General features: G+C 39.6%; 2 protein-coding genes and 1 long non-coding RNA gene across 3 annotated transcripts in view; 1 reads left to right on the plus strand and 2 right to left on the minus strand.

The window, feature by feature from the left end:
- MLANA (melan-A) overlaps nucleotides 1-533 on the plus strand; it is a 5,509-nt gene extending 4,976 nt beyond the window's left edge. Inside the window, exon 4 of the mRNA XM_071581004.1 lies at nucleotides 329-533. Coding sequence (XP_071437105.1) covers nucleotides 329-397 — 69 coding nt within the window. The 3' untranslated portion in view covers nucleotides 398-533. The remainder of the gene's footprint in view (nucleotides 1-328) is intronic.
- The window catches only part of LOC139684757 (uncharacterized), an 11,509-nt gene extending 9,123 nt beyond the window's left edge, over nucleotides 1-2,386 (minus strand). Inside the window, exon 1 of the long non-coding RNA XR_011699969.1 lies at nucleotides 1,963-2,386. This is a non-coding gene — a long non-coding RNA (uncharacterized lncRNA). The remainder of the gene's footprint in view (nucleotides 1-1,962) is intronic.
- Nucleotides 2,387-7,480: 5,094 nt separating this feature from the next.
- The window catches only part of BRD10 (bromodomain containing 10), a 54,869-nt gene continuing 38,913 nt past the window's right edge, over nucleotides 7,481-23,436 (minus strand). The window contains exons 7-8 of the mRNA XM_071579922.1: nucleotides 18,816-19,003; nucleotides 7,481-16,062 (exon numbers count right to left, since the gene is read on the minus strand). Coding sequence (XP_071436023.1) covers nucleotides 12,440-16,062; nucleotides 18,816-19,003 — 3,811 coding nt within the window. The 3' untranslated portion in view covers nucleotides 7,481-12,439. The remainder of the gene's footprint in view (nucleotides 16,063-18,815; nucleotides 19,004-23,436) is intronic.

The raw sequence follows: 23,436 nt of genomic DNA on the forward strand, positions 1-23,436 counted from the left end.
TGCCTTCATCAAGGCTCTTAAAGAAAAGCTTCAATATATATCTGAATTATCAACTCAGAAACCCCATATATTTTAACAATAATAAATTCCTGCCTTTACAACACTGAAAAATTTCTTTGTAAGAACAATAGCAATAAAATGAATCGGATGCAAAACCAGAAAACATACTAGAAACAAAAACCTCAAAACAATGGACATAATGAATGAGCTCAGCTATTTTCAGTCATAGAAACATATCTAATATGTAAATAGCTTGCTGCATGTTTAATTGAATTTTATATTACTCAATTGTTTTTTTCATCTTTCACATCCATTCTCCTTACCATAGGTACCCGGTGCTCCGCCAGCTTATGACAAAATTGCTGCAGATCAGTTACCACCACCTTACTCACCATGATAACATGAATTTTAAACTCTAAATGTACTGATTCCATGTCTTCATGCTCCCTCCTAATTTCCTATACATGCTTAACTTTCTTAAAGTTAAATCACAGAAAAAAAATCACATGCTTTCATTAGCAGTTGCTGAAACCTCTTAGTTTACAGAACGGGTTCTTCAAATGCCCCAATAAATCTGAATGTGCTTTTGGTTTAATTTTTTCATTTCTTGTGGTCAGATTAATACTCTATGCTCTGAACATTTTGCATCCTTCACAGATCTACCTAGTGCAAGTATATACTATTCAGAATCAATCACAGTAAAAAGTGCTGGCACCTGTATTTTCATCTTTCTCAGTCTCCCTCCCTGAAATAAATAAATAAATAAATAATCAAACAAACTATTCCTTAGAATGTGACGTACAAGAATCTGTCACAAAATGAACAAACCTACTGGACTTGTTACAGGCTAATTCTCCTTACCAGCAGTTTTAACATCAATTTCCAAAAAATGACTATTTTTTACAACGCACTTTTATAGCCCATCACCTGTTTATGTACCTGTAGTAAATTCATTCCTTATAAAACACAATCCAGGCAATCTAGGAATTTCTGCTTAGAGTTCATATTATTTCATACCAGTCAATGGGTATAATGACATCAGCTCTAGTTTTCTTCTGGCAGTCTTGTGAGAGAGCAAGAGAAGTTTGTAGATATATAGCTTTACATGTCATCTGTTTCTACTATGGTAAAACAATATGAGAAAATGCATGAAAGCCGTATTACTTGAAGACTACAGAAGACAGCAGACTCCAAGATGTTAATTTTTCCAGCTTGTCAGAGCACTAGCAGTCATAAAAACCAAAGAGCTGTGAGGTGCATATGTTAGTGATACGGATTTGATAGTTATTTTTTATTTAGTCTTTTTGTTATTGCTTACTTGCCAGATTATTATATAAGATTAAATGCAGAACAACAAATTTATACACAAGGTCTGGTATCTCACAGCAGGAGACAGTTAAAACTGTACAATATTCATTAAAGTGAAAAGCAGTAACAGAAGAAAACTGATTTCATAAAGCAATTATTAACTGCTATTAGTAAAAAATCCAGCTCTTTGTCACCAGATACACAAATACAAACATCTTAAAACAAAAAAAAGTTTTAAACACAAAGTAGATTTACTTGCCTAACATAAGCTCCATATATGGTGACAAATAAGACGCAGGTTTCTTGAAATGTTTCTTATGCAATAAAAACATTTATTTAGATTAGACATATAGAGTGTTTATTAATCTTTTATATACATATGGTTTTATTATATCTAATGTCTATATTATAGTAAATCTGCCTTGCATTTAAAACTTTTTTTGTTTTAAAGTGCATATATAAGGTGCATATACATCTATTTAAGGTATACATATAAATACATATAATATATAAATGTTTATATAGAGTATATAAAATTGTTAGATGATAATAAATACCATTAATTGCAGTGAAAGGTTGCATATGTTTTTATAAATTTATTTGATATATTTATTTAGAAACTTAGAGGTATTTAAACCTAAAAAGCTGTCTTACCTGTGTCATTTCCAATATACACCTTGAGGAAAAAAATGGTGGACTATTTCAGTGACAGGAAGAAATCACAGGAAAGTAAAAAAATTGCCATCTTATAGCTAGTAAGCACTGGAGATGCAGAACACAATGGCTAACTGATTGTTTTGCAGAATTGGTAAGCTAAAATTTGATGCTAATATCTTTAGCAACTCTGTGCTATAAGGCAGAATCCTTTCAAAAGACTGTGTAGTGCTACTGTGGAACAGGACTGACATACACATTCAAGCCTGAGAAAATAATTTCTATAGAGATTATCCACTACAGAGAACTAAAGTGCTTACAGTTCAGAAAGCTTTACTTGATCCCACACATTTTCAGTAGTGTCAGCATTATATGTGTTATGAGCTGTTGTAAAAGCTCATGAGGAAGTTAACATTGAGGAAGTAAAAACATTATTTTATTTCCAGAACTACCTAAGGTCAAATTCTTAAAACTGGTCCACAGCCAGAGCTGCAACTATTACACATTGACATGAATTTGTATATATTTAGAAGATACATAAGCTCTCTTGGAAACCTATCCTTAGTTTTCAGAAAATTCTTCCCTTTTGTTCTCCCTGTGAAAGCAGTATTCTCTATAGACAGAGTTAGACAGTGGTCTCAGATTTTAAATTAGTGCATTAAAGTAAGAGCATGACACAGAGGTTCACAGAGCACGGTATTACATGGGTGAAAATTTCACCGCTCGTGCTGAACACCATCGCAAATTCCATTTTTCAAATCTGGCTCTACATCCAGTGATGGTATACTGCAGAGTATGATAGCTGATCCATTCAATAAGCATCAAGGCAGATCAGAACTTGAAAGCAAGAAACGTGCAATTGCCAAAGTTGCATGTTGCAAGAACTGGCTACGTTATGTACATTGTGTATTACACTCACTAACCCTGCATTAACCAAGCACAAGCTAAAACTTTCTAAGATGTCTGTTCCCTTAAAGAGAAATGTATAGAAATGTCTCAACAACTACACATGGAAAACATGGTATAGAGTTTTCAAATTTCCAGCGAAGTCTTTCACATTAGACAGTTATATGACCCCAGAGTAACAACTGTCACCAAAATTTAGATTTATAATTTCGCTAGTATGGTCATGAATTTAACAGGGAGGGTATAAAAGTCAAATACCTTCTGCTCCTCTGTAATCAGATGACATCAGATGCTTTGCATTCCAGCTATAAGTCTGAACCAACAATATCTGTGCTTTATTTTCTCCCATCAAAAAAAGCTACTGAAGAAATTCATGGGCAATTTGAGTTTTCCCCCAGGATGCTGATGAAGAGAGGTGGCTGGTCATAGCTGGAGAATGAAGCTCTGCTTGCTATCGGTCTGCATTAATCCGCTTCCATCAGAGAAGTAGATGCACTGTTATTAAAGCTTACCTGCACATGAAGATCTTAGCAACTTCTCCATAGCTATGAATGCAACCCTTATATAAATGCAATGAACACCTCTAAAACCAGGCCCTTCATTAATATAGTATGTTTTGGTCAAATTGCTAAATTATAGTGCTAAATGCAGCAAGTCTGGACGAGTTCAATCTTCCTGGCATAGTGAACCATGTAGCAAAATTGGCACTGAGCCACGAGCCAGGGGGGTATATTTCACATATGTCAGAGAGCTATGATAAAAGAAAGTACCAAGAACTTTCCACAGGAAGTACTTACTTTTTTGGAGTCTCACCAGTCCAGTGTAACAGGACTGGTATTTGCAGCAGGTTGCTAGACGATCCAGTGACATTCACCTCAGCAATCTCCTTTGGCTCAACTCCTGATGCAGCTGGGGATGCACGTGTGTTACCTTGGCCTTAAGAACTCTAATAGCCATATTGCTTGTAATTTTTCAGTGAAATATAACATTGCCAGAATATTTTGACTTATGTTGATGTCTAATACTGGTAAAATATCCATTACTTTGTTGGCTCATATCTATGTATTCACATGACACAGGAGTACACCTTCTTGCCTTTAAAAACAAACTTCACTTCTTATCTAAAGGAAAAGGTTAATGAGTGCCTCTGTGTTTTGGAGAAGTAGCATTTATTAATTTGTACTTTTCTATTGACTGCATATTAAACTATGCAACAAAACTGAAAGGTTGCTGTGTACATGCCATTTCATTAAACATATTTTACTGTCCATTGAGCTGAAAAGTGCTTGAAATTTTTCTGTATTGTCTTTTGGCCACACACCTGTATTGAACTTCACATACAGTAATAAAGGTAAATTAGCAGCAATATAAGGTTTAAAAAGCTATCTACATCTACTATCTACATATCCCATACATGCTGACAGCTAAAAACCAGCACTTATGCACTTTTTGGAACTGATCCTCCATATTTTGCATTCTTAGAGAACCTCCAATTTTTACTTTACTTCCTTTTCCCAAGAAATCCTTGGCTCAAATGCAGCTAGGTTTCTAAAAAACAGAATAAACTATTGCTTGCCTTACTGCCAAAATCTAGCTCTTCAAGATGTTTTGTCTGCATAGGTTCTACTCTTGTGCCAATGCAAAAGACTACACTTTTGAGGAACAGCAGCGTACCTAACCGCCTTGTGCTCATGGCAATATGAAGGACTCGTCCATCTCATCCTCATCCACACTAAACCATCTCTCAAATCACACTGGATCACATTTCTTGCACTGGAACAGGTTCCCCAAAAAGGTTGTGGAGTGTCCCTCATTGGAAATATTCAAGAACCATCTGGATGCAATCCTGTGCCATGTGCTCCAGGATGACCCTGCTTGAGCAGGGAGGTAGGACCAGATGACCCACTGTGGTTCCTTCCAATCTGACCTATACTGTGATTCTGTGAAATCTACTTATCAAAAAAGAACCAGAGACTACTGTGCCCTATTTACCCATAGAAAAAGGGCAGAATGTAAATTCCACTCTGGCAACACTATTGACATCAGAGTTACAAAACGCAGTCATTGCCAGTTCTTGTTGCTCCAGAAAACTCTGGCCGTAGGATAGTGGTAAACTACACTCTTGGTGGACTCACATGTGTGAAAACCTGAACAGTGCTTTAGCAGCAAATGTGCCTTCACATTTTATTATAGCCCCATTTACATGTTTGGACCAAATACTTTATTTGCTCCTTTCCTGAGAGACACATCACATGAATTGAGTTCAAATCTGTACAAGACACCGAATGCTGTCCTAATACAAATACTTTAGTCTTTCAATACTAATTTTGTAAGATCTTTTGAACTCTGCTAGCTTCCATTTCTGGATGGGAGAAACAGACTCCTCTGCTGCATGTTTGCTATGTTCTCTGCTTACACAGAACAGCAACTTTCCTTCCTCTCAGTTCGTTTTTTAATTTATCTTACCATCCACTGCATTCTTGTAGATATTAGGGAAAAATTGGACTAATTTTTCTAGAAAAAAATCTAGACTTCCAAATTCTATAAATTTGTCCTTTCCCACTTCTCTTGGCAGAAGTAATTGATTTTCATTAATTCCTTCCTTCTTTCAGTTTTATTTTATTTTTATATTCTTATATTTTTATTTATGCATACCATCACAAGAATGCATACCATCACCCCAAGTATCTCATTGCTCCTGACACTCTGGAGCAAAACAGTTGCCCTTTTTAGTTCAGTGCTGGATTTGCTTTTGCAATTGTTTGCAGAAGAAATTTTAGGATTTTTATCTGGTAACCATATTCAGAAAACCTTGGAACTGCTTCAGGATTTGCAAAAAAACCATAAAATCATATGGTAAGTGATACAATAGAATATTCCCTGACCACTACTATCCTGGAGAGGAATCCTTGCAAAAACTAGACGGTATCAGAAGCCTGCCTTGTAATAAAGGCTATTTCGGTATCTCCAGAAAGCTCTTCCTGAACACTTTTGGTATTGACATATTTAAGATGCCTGTCTTTCTTACATTTGTACGTCCCAGGATATGCAGCCCACATGATCTAAGCTTCTTGGATTCTGGCCTCACCAACAGGAATGACAACAATGATATTTCAGTCAACTCCTCATTCAAAACTTCTGCTGTTTAGCAGGATTCTGTTTAGCTGTTTAGATTCTCCTATGACTTCTTAAACTGGAGAAGCAATTTTATGCTTTTATGAGATTATCTTTTTCTGCTCTGCTTCTCTGAATTACTGCTCACCTTTCTCCAGTACCTATTCTTTGGCTGCAAAATCTGCTCTTTCATGCCACAGATAAGGTTAGGCTGAGTTCACACAATTCTCCTGAAATTACTGTTGGAGGATGTGCATATATACTGGGAAAAACGAACTCATACTTGATCTATTTCTTGCTCTTTCCATTAAGCATTCTCTACTGGCCACTACAGTGAGACATGCCCAGTTTAAGGTGCAGCTTATACAAGGACTGGACTGCTGTACCACTTGCAAATGCACATCACTCACATTTCATGTGCCAAAGCAAGAAGCTCATTTTCAAATATGGGCTGCTTTTTAACGAAAGGGTGTGGGTATGCACCAATTTCTTAGGGCATGGAAGGAGGAAAACACTTCCAGACAGGCCTCTCCCAGCCTTTTGTTCGTCTAAGATCACATTGCAGAAAAGCACTCTACAGGCAAGAACAGTATTTTCAAGGCATAGCATATAGTTGAGCTGTAGAATACTGGCCAGACAAGCCTCAAACTGCTGTAATTGTAGTATTTGCATGTTTCTAATATGAATTGACCAGGGATTTTATAAATAGATATAAGCAATTCCTCCTTCTCAATAACTGATTAAAATAGTAAAAGTATCAGCTTTTTATACTGTGTAAATGTAATCTATTACACTGTATTATAAGGAAGACACTCTGTGGCTACATAGTAATACCCAGTCATTAATCCATCTTTGATGTCTTATTTCAGTGCTGCATGTGAGCACTGAAATAAAAAAAAGAGTGAGGAATGATTCTACAAATAACAGCATGTGACTAGATCTCAATGTATATGCTGGGACTAGGTGCTGGTAACTTATTGACAGCCACAGTAGTATGATCATATACTTGTATATTTACTAGATGGAATCAATATGAACAACTTAAGAAGTGTATTGCCTTGTTTTTATGACATGAATACTGACAAGCAAAGTTTTAATGCCTGAAGACAATCACAAAAATCACAGTTGTTTCTTTACCATCTTGCTTTCCCATGCTTTTTAAATAAATGCCATCTGTCAATGCCTCTCATACTCTTGAAAACAATTTCATTTTCTAAATATTTTTTTCTTCTTTGCAAAAAGCAGTAATAGGAGAAAATATATCAGTAATCTAGTTGTCTAACCTTTGGTTATAGATGGGATGCTGGAAGGAGTTCAGGGGACCAAGGATTCTATTCCCAGTTTCCTCTATGTTGCTACGAGAACTCAGTATGTCATTGCCTTCATCTGTAAAAGGTGGAAAATTGTATTTATGCACATTTTAATAGAACTTCTGTGTAACAAACATACTTTCAAGAAATATTATAGCAATTAATTCCATTTTCTTTACACTGCTTTTACATACCATTTTTATTTAACGTTTCAGCTGAGATTGTAATAAAAGATACTGTAAGAACACCAACTTTCTGAAGAACTTCTGGAACAATCACATATGAAACAATGAAGTGTCCTGGTTTCCAAGTTTATACCATACATCCAGGTCTATTAACAAGACAATTCCGATTTTGAGAAAAGAAGAAAATATGTGTTTATGAAGACCTTTAAGTTTGTTTTTATGCCAATGCAGTTTCAGGGAAAATACATTAAAATAATATTGCTCTGTGACACATTTACAAAGAAGCCTCTTGAACAACAAAAAAAATCTTTATCTGGATTCCAGTGTGTATAAAATGACCATACACCTAATAGAGAGATTTAATTTTGTATCTTATGCATAAAAATAAAGACAATTAAAATATCATTAGAGCATTTTTTCCTTTTAGATTTTGTGAGGTAAGCCAAACAAAAATACGAATAGGGAAAGTTCCAAACTTGCACTGGTTTCAGTAATCCCATTTCAAGACCATGTCTTTATCGCTATGATATTCTGCAAGTGGTATAGTTTTACAGGATGAAATGAATTTGGCACCGATATGTATTTGGTTACAACCGATATTTCTATTAAAAAGTTAGTACAAGGCTAAATAATAGAAACCAATCCGCAAACACTGAAATAATTATGAGAGAAAAATCATCAACACACAGCTGAATAGATTCATAGTGCTTCTAGAACATGCACTCTTCTGATGCCACATCTCAAGGAAAACTGAAAAAGGCACACACAGCAATGACAGCAACTGATCACTTCCATGTAAGAAATAATTAAATTCACTACTTCTCTTTATTCTAGAAAAGAGACAACCAACATGGCAAAGGTCTACATAGGCCACATGGAAAAATGAATAAACGGCAAAGGCTTATTGCATCTTACAATATAAATAATATTTGCATCAAATGAAACTAGCAGGTGCCAGGTTCTGAAACCAAAAAGGAGGTTTATTTACAAACTTTTTAGCACTGGATGTTGTGGATGGTAATAATTTGTTTACATGCTTTCAAAAATTCTAGAAAGGATTGGTCCATTTCATCTAGAGGAATACACTGCAAGCTATTAAACCGGAAAAACCACAGCTGCATGAGCAAGATTCTGGCTCACAGGTTAGTGGACACTAGAAAATTATGCAGGACTGTTATTGTGCTCTTTTGGAATGCTACTGTTGACTGCTTCAAGAGACATGATGCTAGGACAGATGGACCTCAAGTCTGACACAGCATTCTTAATCTTACTTTGAGTCTGTAAACTCCCTTCAGGTACAGCTTGTAGACAACAAACTACATGAATTTGAGTCTTTTTGAGCACGTCCAGCTGTTCTTTTTAAAGGAAACTGTCTCATCATAACAAGCTTTCGTGCTTTAATAAAAATTATTAATTTACTTAAAAATAATTTTGGGCTACTAAAGTTCTGCACTACCACAAAATATAAACAAAACCAACTATGAAACAAACTCTGTGATAAGGCTATGGACACCCTTCAGATGGTAGCTTTTAGTAATTTTCTGACCTACTTCCAATGAGACAAATTAGTTTCTCTTCACATACTTACTGGGAGAATTTTTGCCTCCCTTTTCACATTGTACCCTTTGCTACATCACACAGTGAAATCAGTGTGGGTTTGAATGACTTGACAGTACCATACTTGGTTTGAACTGATACTTCTAATGACCTCTAATACTCATGAAATTTAATTGCTCCTGTTGTGCCAGGGGCAGCACACACATGTAGGTTTAAACAGGGAAGTAAAATAAACCAAAGTTTCTTCTCAGAGCATATGAAAAGTATTTAGCAGAACATGTTCATTTATGTAAATATAAGGGATATAATACAGAGTGTTCAAAGGAATTTGTAAACCCAAAGTTTTGTATATAATATAGTGTATGAATAGCTGTATATAATACCTGAAGGGGTCTAAAAGTAAGCCATTTTACAAGCTCTGAGAAGATAAACACATTTTCTTAAGAGGCTGATCTATTTTTACATGTGTAACTAAATGTCTCTTTAACTTCAGGTAAGACGCACCTAGTTCTGCCTTTTCATTGTGTCTGTGAATATAATCTATTTTTATAGGGTTTTTTGAGCTCTAAGTAGCACTGTACATTTGGTAGAGAGAAAAAAGTATGTAATATATTGTCAGTGGTTATTTACTTTCATTTAAAAGAAAGCTTTAGCTCCAACTGACATTGATATTATCGGAGGAGTGTTGGGAATAGGAATTTTATTCATGAAAATTACTAAAATTTGGTTCTACATAATGAATGATGCAAACCCATTACATGGCAATCTCAAGTCCCTCTCCAAGAGGATTTTGAATCTGAACATATGTTTAGTAGATAATGAAAGTTCGTGAGAACTAATCAAAATTTTGCATGTTGTAAAGTACATATCTGCCAAATTATAAAATATTTATAAAAAATCACAATGTATTATCATATTAATTCAGAAAATTTCTTGGAAATCATTCAGGCAAGTTACTTGAGTCCTGAGTTCCTAAGTTCAACTTTTCTTTTATTAACTATAACAATTCTTTCTACTACATTAGCACACAGAAAAATGTCACGCAAGATTGTTTCTTTCATTAAAGAACTTCTGTGACAGCAGAACCTAGTCCTGAGCTTTCCAAACAATTCACTCTACAATAAGCCTAAATGGAAAACAAAAAGGAAAAAACAGCCATTGCAAGAAAAGAGAAAAATTCAAGTGAAATGGAAACAAAATAAGTTTCTGGTATATATTGTTTTAGAGTATATAAAATGTCCTTGAAGAAACCTCCATTCTCTGTCATCTTGCTCTGTTGGAAAAGTCACTGCAGCATTCAACTGCAAAATGCAGTCAGATTTAAAAATCCTTAATATTGTAAACTCTGCCAGACAGACACCACTTACTACTAGGTGTTCTCTAAATAGTTTACAAAACATCTTTAATGAGAAGTAGGAAAGGTATAGCAGGTAGCTTTTTCTAAAATTTAAACAAACCTTCTCTCATGCCAAAACTGACAGCTTCCATCTTTCCCAGCCCTGAGATAAGATGGGCATTTCTGATTCAGAAAGATGCAATTTCCCAATGCAAATTTTTATTTAGTGCAAAAGGAAAGGTCCCTTTGGAAGGCACAAGCCTTTCTTCCCCCACTTTCCCACAACTCTAGCTAACTAGCTACTGAGTTACTTTTCAGAACAATAGAAAGAGCAGCTGACACAGAGGAAGTAAGCTGTGGTGCTGTTTTTCAGCCCAACATCCAAACTGTGAAACTAGTATAGCAAAAAGGAAAGGGAAGTAGAAAATTCAACAGGATGAACAGTAAAATCTGAAGCTTCATCTTGTTGAAACTCAGTCTAAGAAAGCTGCTCAATACAGACATTTAAGTTTTTATCCCCTTTGAAGTCATAGCTGTTAAAAAGGCAACTATAAGTTCTTCTGAAATCTTCCCTTCTAGTTTCTAAAAAATTCCAAACAAACTCTACAAAAAACACAACACATACAAAGACAGCAATTCTAAAATCAACATCTTCCATAAAATTAGATGCACACCCTTTCTTTATATGCAAAATCTCAAAAGATGCCAAAAAAAACTTCACCTCCATGAGCACTGCAGCAGGCAGCTGTGAACTCAGCAGATCTGCAGAAAACAGCCCAAAGATTTTAACAGATCAAAAGCTGAAATTAAGCCAACAAATACTGGATACATTGCATAAAAACGGAAGGGTTTTGTGACATATAAATTATCCCCAAAGTACTAATAAAGCTTCCTTTAATATTTTGTGATGTTTTAGGACTATCCTTCAGATGGACCTAGCTAAAGAAAAGTATATGCATCTAGAAAGCATAACTGGTGAAAAAGATGTGTAGCTTGTTACGGCTAGACAGAAGATCAACAAGTGACCTTGTTACAGTTACCAGATACGTGGAAATGCTAATAAGGCTGTAAAATAAGAGATTAATGAACTGTTCAATGGATCTATGAGCTATAAGACAAAACATGGCAGTCCTCAACAGCAACCTGTGTGACTTGGAACGGTGTCTGGAAAGCTGCTTGTAGTCACACTACATCACTGGAGTTATTTAGGCAATATAACCAAAGATTTATTAAGAACGGATGAAGTATGCCTCATCCTGCCCTATATCATAAGGATCAACATGAAGGCTTTACTTTCAACTCCTGCCAAATCATGTGAAACTAAAATTAGAGTAGAGCAAATGAGGTTCGATAATTTTGTTCTACCATACACCAAGAGAAAGATGTGTGTATACATACATATATATGTGTGTCTGTATATATGTATGTATGTATTCTGCCATGGTGTAACAGATACACATATTTTTAACTATTGCCAACACAAAGCAGTAAAGAAACGTTGATTTATTCTATGCAGATTCTTCTGCATTGTTGCTAAACAGTACACTGGTCCAAAGTTACTAAAATACTTAAAAAACTATACATTATGTAAACCAAACATAAATAAGACAGCATAGTTTTTTGTCCATATTGTTTAGTATGGATTGTTAGGAGTTCAGGAATATTTACAATTCTATACTATAGATTGCATTTTCACAATGCATAAATATTTTCTTTGAAGAAACAGATAAAAAATAAATTTGACAAAAAGGAGACAAACACTGTCAAAAACACACTGGCAAACAGTCCATAATGTAAGATGGAACATGTGCAAATGGCGAGATTTCTCCAAACTGTTTAATGAACTCATTGGTCATTTCTGACCTTTTTACTACAGACCTCTCTCAAAACTTCTGACAAACTAAATTTTTTCTTCCTCCTAATCCCCACAGGTATACAGGAAAAACTGTAACCTTAAGTAATGTTGAGTAAATCAATTCATTCATAGACTGTAAGAAATTATTCAATAGTTACAACTTCCAAAGTCTGAAGAATGCCCCAAAACTCCAAGTGGCTCACTTGCATTAAATTCAAGATGCAGCTTTGTCAGGTTTATCAAGGCAAGATGACTGAGATGCAGGGAAGACAGTGGTAGGATTTCTGCTTGTGGACACAACAACAGGAGGAAGCGATGAAGAAACTTTTGGTGCTGGAGTATTTAGAGCATTCAAAATGGCTCCCTCTGGACTGACCAACAGTTTTTTGATAGAAGTATCTAAGTGAAACACTGAAGTGTTGCTTGGCAAATTAGAATTCGGAGGATGAACAGCAGAAACAACAGAAGATGTAGCTACAACATTAATAGGAGATTTTGTCACTGAAGACACAGACAGCGTTACCCCAGACAGTGGAGCACAAGAGTTAGCTGAAGTACTAAATAACTGGGGTGTTGCATGCACAATGGGTAAAGCATCTGCAGCCCCAAAAGAGTTCACAATTTTTGTAGAGCTTTTCAAAGGGTGTTTTGATATTTGACAACTTAATGAATTACTTGGTCCTAGGATGATTTTTGAGGTTATTGGACTAACAATTGGTACACTTCGAGCCTCTTGACCATGGTTAACAGCTAAAGGAGTCTGTTTTGTATTACAGGAGAGAAGAAGAACGTGGCTGCCAGCTCCAAGACCTTGCAGTGGAACAACAAAACGAGTACCATTAACCATTATCTGAGTTCCAGGTGCCAAAGGCATACAGGTGTTAATGACTATTTTCTGTTGAATGCAAGATTCACTCAACTGACCTCCTCCTGTTTTGCTTGTTACAGGTGGTGAAGCTGCAGACATCTGAGCTGTAGAAGCACGAGTGTAAGCATGACTTTGTTTCTCTGCACTGGGAGGCACCTGCTGGCATTGTAGGGCAGAAAAACTGGGAAAATGAATGACTTTACCTGTGTTTGGTGATGGAGAGGGCAACACACTCTGAGGTTTGTGAATACCTGCATGACTGGATGTAGCAGCTGAAGTTCCTGATGATGGAAAGTGAAGCAGTGTGGGCAACTGGTTTTTTGGTACTGGAAGAGTAGCTGTAACTGTTGCCAATTGAGGAACTGTACGTAACACCTTTTGGGGGGCAGTTGTACTTCCGGGCAAGCTAATGAATGGAAACTGCAAAGCAGATTCTAAGTTTTGAGGAGATACTGTTGGCTGTGTGGTTGAAATGAGCACAGATGAAGCAAGATGTCCTGTTTTCACAGTCGATATACCCACAGCATTTCCAGTATTTGATGTACAAAGTCGATTACCTAGAACAGGCCTTATTCTTGAGGGATTATTGCTACCAATCAAGACAGTGGGCTGTGTCCCAGAAGAAGTCCCATTTGACATTACTGAAGCAGATTCCACACATGCATTTGCCGTTGTTACTGTAAAGGCATTTTCAGCTTTTGTTGCAACACATAAAGATTCATTAGTTGACACAGCAAAACTTGGAACAGGAACCACAGTACTACTACTTGTCAAAGACAGTGCCAAGCCCATGCTCTTTTTATCTTCTCCCTCAGAAATGGCAGAGTGCAATATATTAACCGGTGGGGCCTCCTGTGCATTGCCTTTAGTATTTACGAAGGTCTGACCTATATTTAGTCCAATTTTTACATCTTTTACTTGAGCAATATTTGGTGATGAATTTATTCTTATTGGTGTTCCTACTGTAGATGGGATCAGAACCAAATGGGGTTGCTCTGTGGCATTAACAAATGTTTTGGTTAGGGAAGAAGGAAGGCTCTGTTTCAATGACTCTGCAACTAGACTGGTGGTTGATGGGCCACTGGAAATTTGTGTGTTAATGAAAACCAGCTTCTGAGCATTAACAGCAGTGGATGCCAGAGAGGGTATAATACTGACTCCTGATGCCCCAGAAGGAGATAAAATCGGTGAATTTGTGACTAATGTAAATTTCTGGACTGAAGTACCACTGATTAAATTTCCACTTGTTGCCACATTAGACTCAGATTGTGTAACGGAATTTGTTTTGGTTTTAGTATCCCCTTGATGCTGCACAGAAGAATTTGGAGTTAGGGTAGTGTTATTTTGTCCAGTGCTAGTCACACTAACAGGACTGTTAGGAGTTGGAGACATCAAATGGCTAGCTAATGAAATGGAGGATAAAGGAGAGGACATACAGCCAGAGTTCTCTATTACTTGACCTGAAGTGCCCCCAACAGCAGGCTGCTGTAGTGTGAATTTGTTATTTTTCTCCATTCCCTGGGTAAAATCTGCTGGGGAAGCTGGAACATTAACAGAAGAAGCTGTTGAGGGGTCATATCCAGAAAGAGATGATTGTCCAATATGTGTGAGACCAGATGTGGCTGTTGCTACAGACTGAAGAGTAGGGCATGGTAATGCTGTGGTTTTGGGCACAAGAAATGGCTGAAGTTGAGAGGTGTAAGTGAAAACTGAACTAGAAGATGAACTACTAGGTGAAATCTGGTCTGGGTTTGTTTGCACTTTAACAATTCCTGTGTTTCCACCTCGTGTTGTGACAAGAATAGATTGTGATTCTCTCACACACACTGTCTTCAGCTCTTGCTTAGTTTCACAGGAGTCAGATGGCTGCTGTGATGCAAGACTAGGACAGGCAGAATCAGTGTTTGCAAACCCACTCAATGCTGTTGCTGGTATCAAGGACTGGCTAGCTGTGGAAAGAGCAGGTGAAGTCAAAGACACAGGCAATGTAACAGTAGAAAAAGTAGTCTTGATTTTGTCAGTTTCAGTTTGGTTCACCTTAATTGTTGATGATAATAAGTTACCTGCTGAAGTTACATCAGGCAATGGTTGTGTAGTGTTCATGGCACCAGTCACTTGTGACAAGTGAGTAATATTCTTGCTAAAATTTGTAGTAGGTGACTGAGTGCAAGCATTCGCAGTGCCTGTTACCAGGAGAGGTGTTAAAGAAACACTGACATTTGACACTTTTGATGAAGATGTACAGTGTAGCTCAGATGATTTTTGTTGCAGTGGCTGAATGTCCTTGGACAAAATTTTTCCTTCCGTCTGCTGAAGAAGAAAATTCTTAGGTAAAATAAGGACTTGTTGCATGACTTTTTCTCCGGTTTTAGGGTCAATCACGGTTTGCATTTGAATTTTCACTGAGCTGTTATGAAGGTCTATTGGTACACAGCAGCCATTTGGCAATTTGTATACCATTTGTAAGGGAGTCTTTGAACTGGCCTGGCAGGGCAATGCTGGTTGGATCAGTGATGACTCCGAAGGTGGTAAAACTGACTTTTCAGAAGTCGATACATTTACGACTGCAGGAGGTGACAGCTGATTTGTTAAGGTCACTTTGTTCCCGGTATTCTTGGCAAGCAAGGCCTGGATGGGCTTGGTCCCTTTCAGAAAGTTTGATACTGACGCTGTAGGATCTGTCAAGGACAACAACTCTAAAGCTGACCCTTCCAGTTGTTTCAGCTCAGTCAAACAACTATCTGGCTGTAAGCTACTTTCTGAACTCTGGACCACAGCCTCATTAGTGCTCTGCTTAGCTCTCTTCCTTGGTGAAAGCTCATCAATGCTTTGATCCAGACAAATATTTTGCTTGAACTGTCGTTTAATACATTTGGGCGGTGTCTTCTGGATTTCTTTAGAAGCTGATTCTTTTTTCAGAATTCTGTTTTTTCCTGCAGGTAAATTCATCTCTAATAGTTTCATTTCATCTGCAAGGATATTAAAACAGAAACTGCATTTTACATGTTTGAAACTGAAACCTCTATATAACAATTTTATAGTGTCTAGCTAAAGGCAATATGCTAGTTTGCAAGAGTAAAGACATGTGGAAGAAAATGTCTGCTTCCTTAAGGGTATCTAGTCAAAGATCTTTTTCAATGCAAAAATGGGGTAATAAGGAAAGGAAGAAGTAATAAATGGGAACATACACAGACTGAAACTTAACCAACTGGGAGACAGTGACAGAAATCACATTAATGGATAATGGCATGTGAGAGTGGGAGAATGTTTATTCAAGCAAGGTTATTTTGAGGGGAAAAGGCAGAAGTCAGGAAAAAAATATAGAGACACAGATCTAACAAAATAAAAATGAGTACAATGACAAGAAACAACATCACCAATCACACCCATTGATGGGCTATTAAGAAACTGCAGATGCTCCTTTGTAGGAAGATCAACCTGGACTTTGCACCTGATATGATTATAAACCAGGGGAGATCCTGGAGACTGCAATGGGCAGGGTGAGAGAATTGGTAGAGCTATACAAGTCCATGAAGGGATGTGCAGAGGAAGAGGGAGCTGCAAGGATGGCTGCCTGCGTGCCTGGTGCCAACTGCTGTGGGGTGCGTGTCTGCATCCTCCCCAATTCAGTGTGTGTGGGGGTAGTGTGTGTGTACTATTTGCTGGTAAACTACAAGCCGGAATAACTGGTAAGCAGGGGGCCTGGGGGCTGGGCTGGCCAAACATGGACTTGTGAGAGTGGGGTGCCTGTGGGACAAAGATGTGAATGGTCAGTTTCATACTGAGCATCAAGATGGACCAGTCAGAGAGTAGAGGATGCATGAAGCGGATAAGAGAGCCAAGTATGAAGGCAAGGGAGATAGGTGGACAGAAGGGCCATGCACTGAGGTTTTGGCTGTGTGCAGCTGCAGGGGGACTGCCTCCGTGAGGACAGAAGCCAGCACTGCCCTGTGCCAGGCACAGCTGTCTCCAAAACAGACCCACTGCAATAGCTGAGTCTGTCTGCCAAGCTGGTGATGTCTCATGGAAAACACTTCTCAGAAGAATGTTACAGAGCGGAATGAGCAAAAAATGTAGGAGAAACAACCCTGTAGACACCAAGGTTAGTGAAGCAGGAGGAGAAAGAAGTGCTTCGGGCACTGGAATGGATTACCCTGCAACCCATGAAGACCATGATCAAGCAGGCTGACCTGCTTCCACAGAGGACCATGCTGGAACAGGTATGTACACTGCTGTTGAGGATCCCATTCTACAGCAGGTGAATATGCCTTGAAAGGAGCTGCAGTCCACGAAGACCCCATACTAGAGTAAGCTCCTGACAGGAACTGTGGCTTATGGGGGACCCACACAGGTGTAGTCTTACCCTGAAAGACTCCAGCCTGCAGAGAGGACCCACAGTGGGGTAGTTTGTGAAGGACTGTATCCCACAGGACTGTACCCTACACTGGAGCAGGGGAGATGAATGAGCAGCAGACTGACCAACTCTTACCAACTGACCTCAATCCCCAGATCCGATCCCTCCTGTACCACTTGACAGGGGAGGGAGGAGGAAGAATTAGGAATGAAGATGAGCCTTGGAAGAGGTGGAGATGGGAAAACGAGGGAGGTTTAGCTTTTGTCTTTGTTTCTCAACATCCTACTCTATTTTTAATTGGAAATAAATGAAATTAATTCTCCCCAACCAAGTAGGTCTGTTTTGGCTGTGACAGTAACTCCTGAGTGATCTCCCTTGTCTGTACCTTGACCGTTTGATGTTTCTACATTGTTTTCTCTCCCTGTCATGTAAAGGAACTGGGGGTGGCAAAGTGGCTGGGTGGGCATCTGGCAGTCTTGTCCTATTGCTGAGTGCCTGGGAGAAGAGACCAACTCCCACCTGGCTAGAACTCCCCTTCAGGTAGTTCTAGACAGTGACGAGGTCACCTCTGAGCCTCCTCTTCTCCAGGCTAAACAACCCCAGCTCCCTCAGCCTCTCCCCATAGGGCTTGTGCTTCAGTCCCTTCACCAGCCTTGTTGCTCTTCTCTGGGCCCGCTCCAGCACCTCAATATCCTTTCTGAACTGAGGGGCCCAGAACTGAACACAATACTCAAGGTGTGGCCTCAGCAATGCAGAGTGCAGGGGAAGGATCACTTCCCTGGTCCTGCTGGCCATGCTGTTTTTGATACAGGACAGGATCCCACTGGCCTTCTTGGACACCTGGGCACACTGTTGGCTCATGTTGAGCTTCCTGTCAATTAGTACCCCAAGGTCCCTTTCCGCCTGGCTGCTCTCCAGGCACTCTGTGCCCAGCCTGTAGCGCTGCAGGGGGTTGTTGTGGCCAAAGTGCAGGACCCGGCACTTGGCCTTATTGAACTTCATCCCATTGGAATCAGCCCATCTCTCAAGTCTATCCAGATACTCTGCAGAGCCCTCTTGCCTTCCAGCAGGTCGACACTCCCTCCCAACTTGGTGTCATCAGCAAATTTGCTGATGATGGACTCAATCCCCTCATCTAAATCATCAATAAAGATGTTAAACAGGACTGGACCCAACACAGACCCCTCGGGAACACCACTAGTGACCGGCCGCCAGCTGGATGCAGCTCCGTTCACCAGCACTCTCTGGGCCCGACCCTCCAGCCAACTCCTAATCCAGGAGAGGGTACACTTGTCCAAGCCATAGGCTACCAGCTTTTCCAGGAGTATATTATGGGAGATGTAATTCTAAATTCTAGTAAATGCTTACCATTGCCTGAGTGATCTTTATTGGCAACTTCTGTATGTTCTGCAGACTCTGATGATTTACCGCATACCACTGCAAAGGATTCTTTGCCAGAATCAACTTCACTTTCATCATTACTCCACAATTCTCTGGTAAATTTATCATGTTCTGGATGTCTTTTAAAGTCATCATAGTCCTTCTTCAATCTAGACCTTGAAAAAAATAAAACTACCTTTACTAAAAAACCACACTGTTTTAAACATTATTTTTATTTGTATTTGCTGCCATACAAAAAGTTGGTATAGATTTCATTGCCTGTACCCTTCAAAAAATGTCATTGTAGTTCTGTCTGAAGTCTCTAAACCCAAGAAAATCTGAAGTGACATTAAGGTCCTTTTCTTTGCCAAAAGCAAACTTCATGTCATTAAGTCCTCTAACAATAGGTAAAAAGACTGAGTCAAATATGATCATCACTATTTTATTGTATTCATCTTCTGTTTCTTCCCTGGTCTTGCATTGTGACAAATAGATCTGTATGGACTTGAGTATTAACTGCAACAAGTCTACTTCCTCTGACAGCAACACCAACTAAAGAAGTAAATCTTGTTTTTTCTTAAATGCATCATGCTATTGGCCTAGCTATGAGACTGTAATGTAACTTTCTCCTTGAGACCACTTTCTTATCTCTGTGTCATTAGAACAGCTTTTGCTATCATTTCCACAGGTGTACACTCCACTAAAGAATACGGACATTACAGAAATACACAGCTACTTTATTCATTTGATCACAATTTAGAAACATACCCACTTACCTTGATACCGCTAAACTGCTGTGTGTTTTCATTGTCCCTTCTTCTAAACCACTGTTTACATGGGATCTAGTGGCTATTTTAGTGTACAAACACAGTGAACATCAGGATTCAGCTGGTGATTACCAATACAATACCCAGGAAGATTATTTAGCAAGTGAATAAATAGATTATAGCAATTAGCACCTTGTATGGAATAGAATCTAGATTCTATTGGGAACCTGACCCCTACGAGAGTAGGAATAAGATCTTAAATTTACCCATGCTTATGCATTAAAGTAACAGCTCTTTGAATTGAGTGCAGCAATGGCCACTAAGAGATGGGGAGGGAGGAGTCAAGCATGTCACAGTTCATACAGGGCATGAGCCTCACCAGCCAGCACGCTCTCCCATTGCCCCTGAGTGAGGCAGCAGGGTAGGCTTGGGGTAGTAATTGGGTTCGACCAAGAGCCCTGATCAACAAGTGAGTTCCTTGTGATGAGGCAGGTCTGAGGTCAAGCTGGGAAGTCAGTCCAGGTCCAGTGATGGCTGTCAAGGCCAGGGTCCTGTTGAGTGATTTCTGGGCAGACCTACAGTGACGATGCTGGTAAGTCTGAGTCAGTCCAGATCAGCAGGACCCGTGGACAGGCACAGTAACTAATGCAGCTGAGCTGGAAACTTGCATACTTAGAGCAGAGACTGAAGGCTGCAGAATGACCTGAAATGGAGATCCTGGGCCCATGAACAAGTGGTGTGGATGGAGGGCCAAGCAGGGCTGCTAAGAACCAGTGAGACCTAATTGTTCACTCACAGCTTTGACACTCTCACTGAGAGAAGACAACACTGAAAGACAACACTGTAAGAAGATGTAGTGCATACAATACTTCAACTTTGTCATTAGGGTTTTGAACTTAAAGTCCAGATGTGGAAGAACTACAGAAAGATGCCAGGGAACCACTGCTGTACCAAAGCTTCTGGATGGAAATCCCCTTTTTCTTTTGAAGAACTTCTGTTGTGGGGCCAGTGAACACTTGTAACTAATGGGCAAAAGTAACCTTTCCTTTTAAATCTTGCTGCTAATCAAATGCCATTCAACATTATTCTCTGTCATAGTTTTGAAAAGACCTGAGGGCCTTTCAGAAGGGAAAGAAAAGCATTTTGATTGCAAAGTGTACTCCTACTAATTAAGGACAATAAAAAAGGAAGGTAGAAAAACTCTAGATCCTTATTGCATAGCGTGGTATAAGGAAGAAGGAACTCTGCCCAGCCCTCTACAACTTAGAAGTTCAGAGCTGTTTTCAATTAGTAGATGTTAGTAGCTTCATGAGACACCCTATAGACACAGAAATGACAGCAAGACTTGTGGTGGCACTGATGTTTACACCACCATAAGCAAATGATACTCAGTGGCTTTTTCCCTTTTACATGACACCTTTCTTCACTACCGTCATTGGTACTACACAGCTGCCTAGAAGCTGAATAATGAACCAGATCAAGACATTGACCTATAATCCCCCACCCATCTTTCTTTCCTCGGGCAGATCTACAGTGACGATGCTGGTATGTGTATGCCCAAACAGACAGGCTACCATGGTTAACTAGGGTTACAACCTAAAACACAAAGAAATATGAGTTGAATGAAGTTAATCTTGGAAGTTATTCTGTACTCTAAGTGCACGCTTCTCTCGTTACCAGCACACATACATGTAAGATCTCCACTCAGCTCCAAACTTAAATTTACTCCTAGCAGTCACAACTCATACATAGCAATGGAACACACTTTACATGACAGTTCTGTGTTCTATAACCACATCAACACAGCACAGACAACAAGCTGGAAGCCACTGTACTGCTATAAAGTTATGGCCTTGTTGCCTTCCAGAAACTTAATGTGACATGGCTGGAGTGACACTATCAAGGGCTACAGGCTGTTCAGAAGAGACAGGGGAGGAAGGAGAGGCAGAGAGGCTGCTCTCTACACCAGGGGGTGGATTGAATGTGAAGAGTTGTCTCTGAAGAACAGTCATGAGCAGGACGAAAGCCTGCGGTTAAGAATCAGAGACCAAGGCAACAAAGGAAACCTTGTCATTGTTTTTTGGCCCCTGATCAAGCAGAGCCTATTGATGAAGTGTTCTTGCTCCAGCTATAGGAGCCATTGTGCTCACAGGCTCTTGCAACATGAGAGGATGCGATATTGGATCTGATGGGCACCAAATAAAATCTGGGACATCAAGACTCGGGCTGCAGTGACCATGCAAATAGTGGAGTTTGGAGTCCTGAAGGATATGGGTCAGGTAAAGAAGTAAAGTTAGGCCCCTGAACTCTTGGAAAGCAAAGTTCCACCTCCTCAAGGAGACAGTCAGTGGGATCCCCGGGGAAACTGCCCTCGTGGACAAGGGAGCAGATCAGAGCTGACAGATCTTTAAGGAAGTCTTCCACAGAGCACAAGAACTGGCAATACCCATGGGCAAGAAATGGGGCAAGGACAGCAAGAGACCAGCATGGGTGAGCTGGGAACTGCTGGTTGGAAACTGAAGGAAATGCACAGACAGTAGAAACAAGAACAGGTAACCCTGAGAAGAATACAGAGATGAAGACAGGTTCTTTAGGGATGGGGCAGTGAAGGCCAAGACAAATTTGGAACTGAACTTGGCAAGGGATAGAAAGAGTAACAAGGTCTTCTACAGGTATGTTAATCAGAAAAGGAAGGTCAAAGAAGGTGTATCCTCTCTGATAAACAAGGCTGGAAAAATGGTAATAGTGGATGAGAAGGCTGAGCTACTTTTGCCTTAGTCTTCAATGGCAGCATCTCTTCCCACACCTCCTGAGTGGATGCACAGCAGGATGGGGATTGGTGCAGCAAAGTCCCTTTCACTGTAAGTAAAAATCAGTTTCATGACCACTTGAAGAATCTGAACGTACAGAAGTCTGTGAGACCCAATGAGATGCATCCCAGAGTCCTGAGGGAATTGGCTGATACAGCGCCAAGACACTCTCTATGATACATGAAAAGTGGCGGCAATCAGTTGAACTCCTAGGTGACTGGACAAAGTGAAACATTGTACCCATCTTTCTAAAAGGTTGAATGGAGGACCTGGAGACCTACCAATCCATCAGCCTCCGCTCTGTGCCTTGGGAGAAGCTCTGCTAAGGCACCTAGAAGCTCTGCTAAGGCACATGGAGGACAGGGAGGTGATTTGGGACAGCCGGCACAGCTTCACCAGGGGCAAGTCCTGACTGACCAACCCAGTGGCCCTCTGTGATGGAGAGACTACAGCAATGGACAAAGGAAGGGTTACAGATGTAATTTATCTGGACTTCTGTAAAGCTTTTGACATGTTCCCCTATAACATCCTTCTCTCTAAACTGGGGAGAGATTTGATAAGTGGACTGTAGGATGGATAAGAAAGTTGTTGGACAATAGCATCTAGAGAGCAATGGTCAATGCCTCAGAGTCCCGATGGTCATACATGGCAAGTGGTATCCTCCAGGGGTCTGTACTGGGATATTTAATGTGCTCATTAATCACATAGACAAGGGTGCACCCTCAGCAAATTTGCAGATGGCACCAAATTGAGGGGTATAGTTGACACACCTGAAGGTTGGAATGCCATACAGAGTGACATGGTCGAGCTCAGAAGTGGGTCCATGGGAATCTCAGGAGATTTAACAAAACTTAGTGCAAAGTGCTGCACCTGGATTGAGGCAATACTGGTATCAATATAGGCTGGAGGATGAAGGGACTGAGACCAGCCCTGAGGAGAAGGACATGAGGGTGTTAGTGGCTGAGAGGCTGGACATGACACAGCAACGTGCACTTGCAGCCCAGAAAAGCAGCTGTATCCTGGGCTGAGTCC

This window comes from Pithys albifrons, chromosome Z (genome assembly GCF_047495875.1).
Source record: "Pithys albifrons albifrons isolate INPA30051 chromosome Z, PitAlb_v1, whole genome shotgun sequence".
Lineage (NCBI taxonomy): Eukaryota > Metazoa > Chordata > Aves > Passeriformes > Thamnophilidae > Pithys > Pithys albifrons.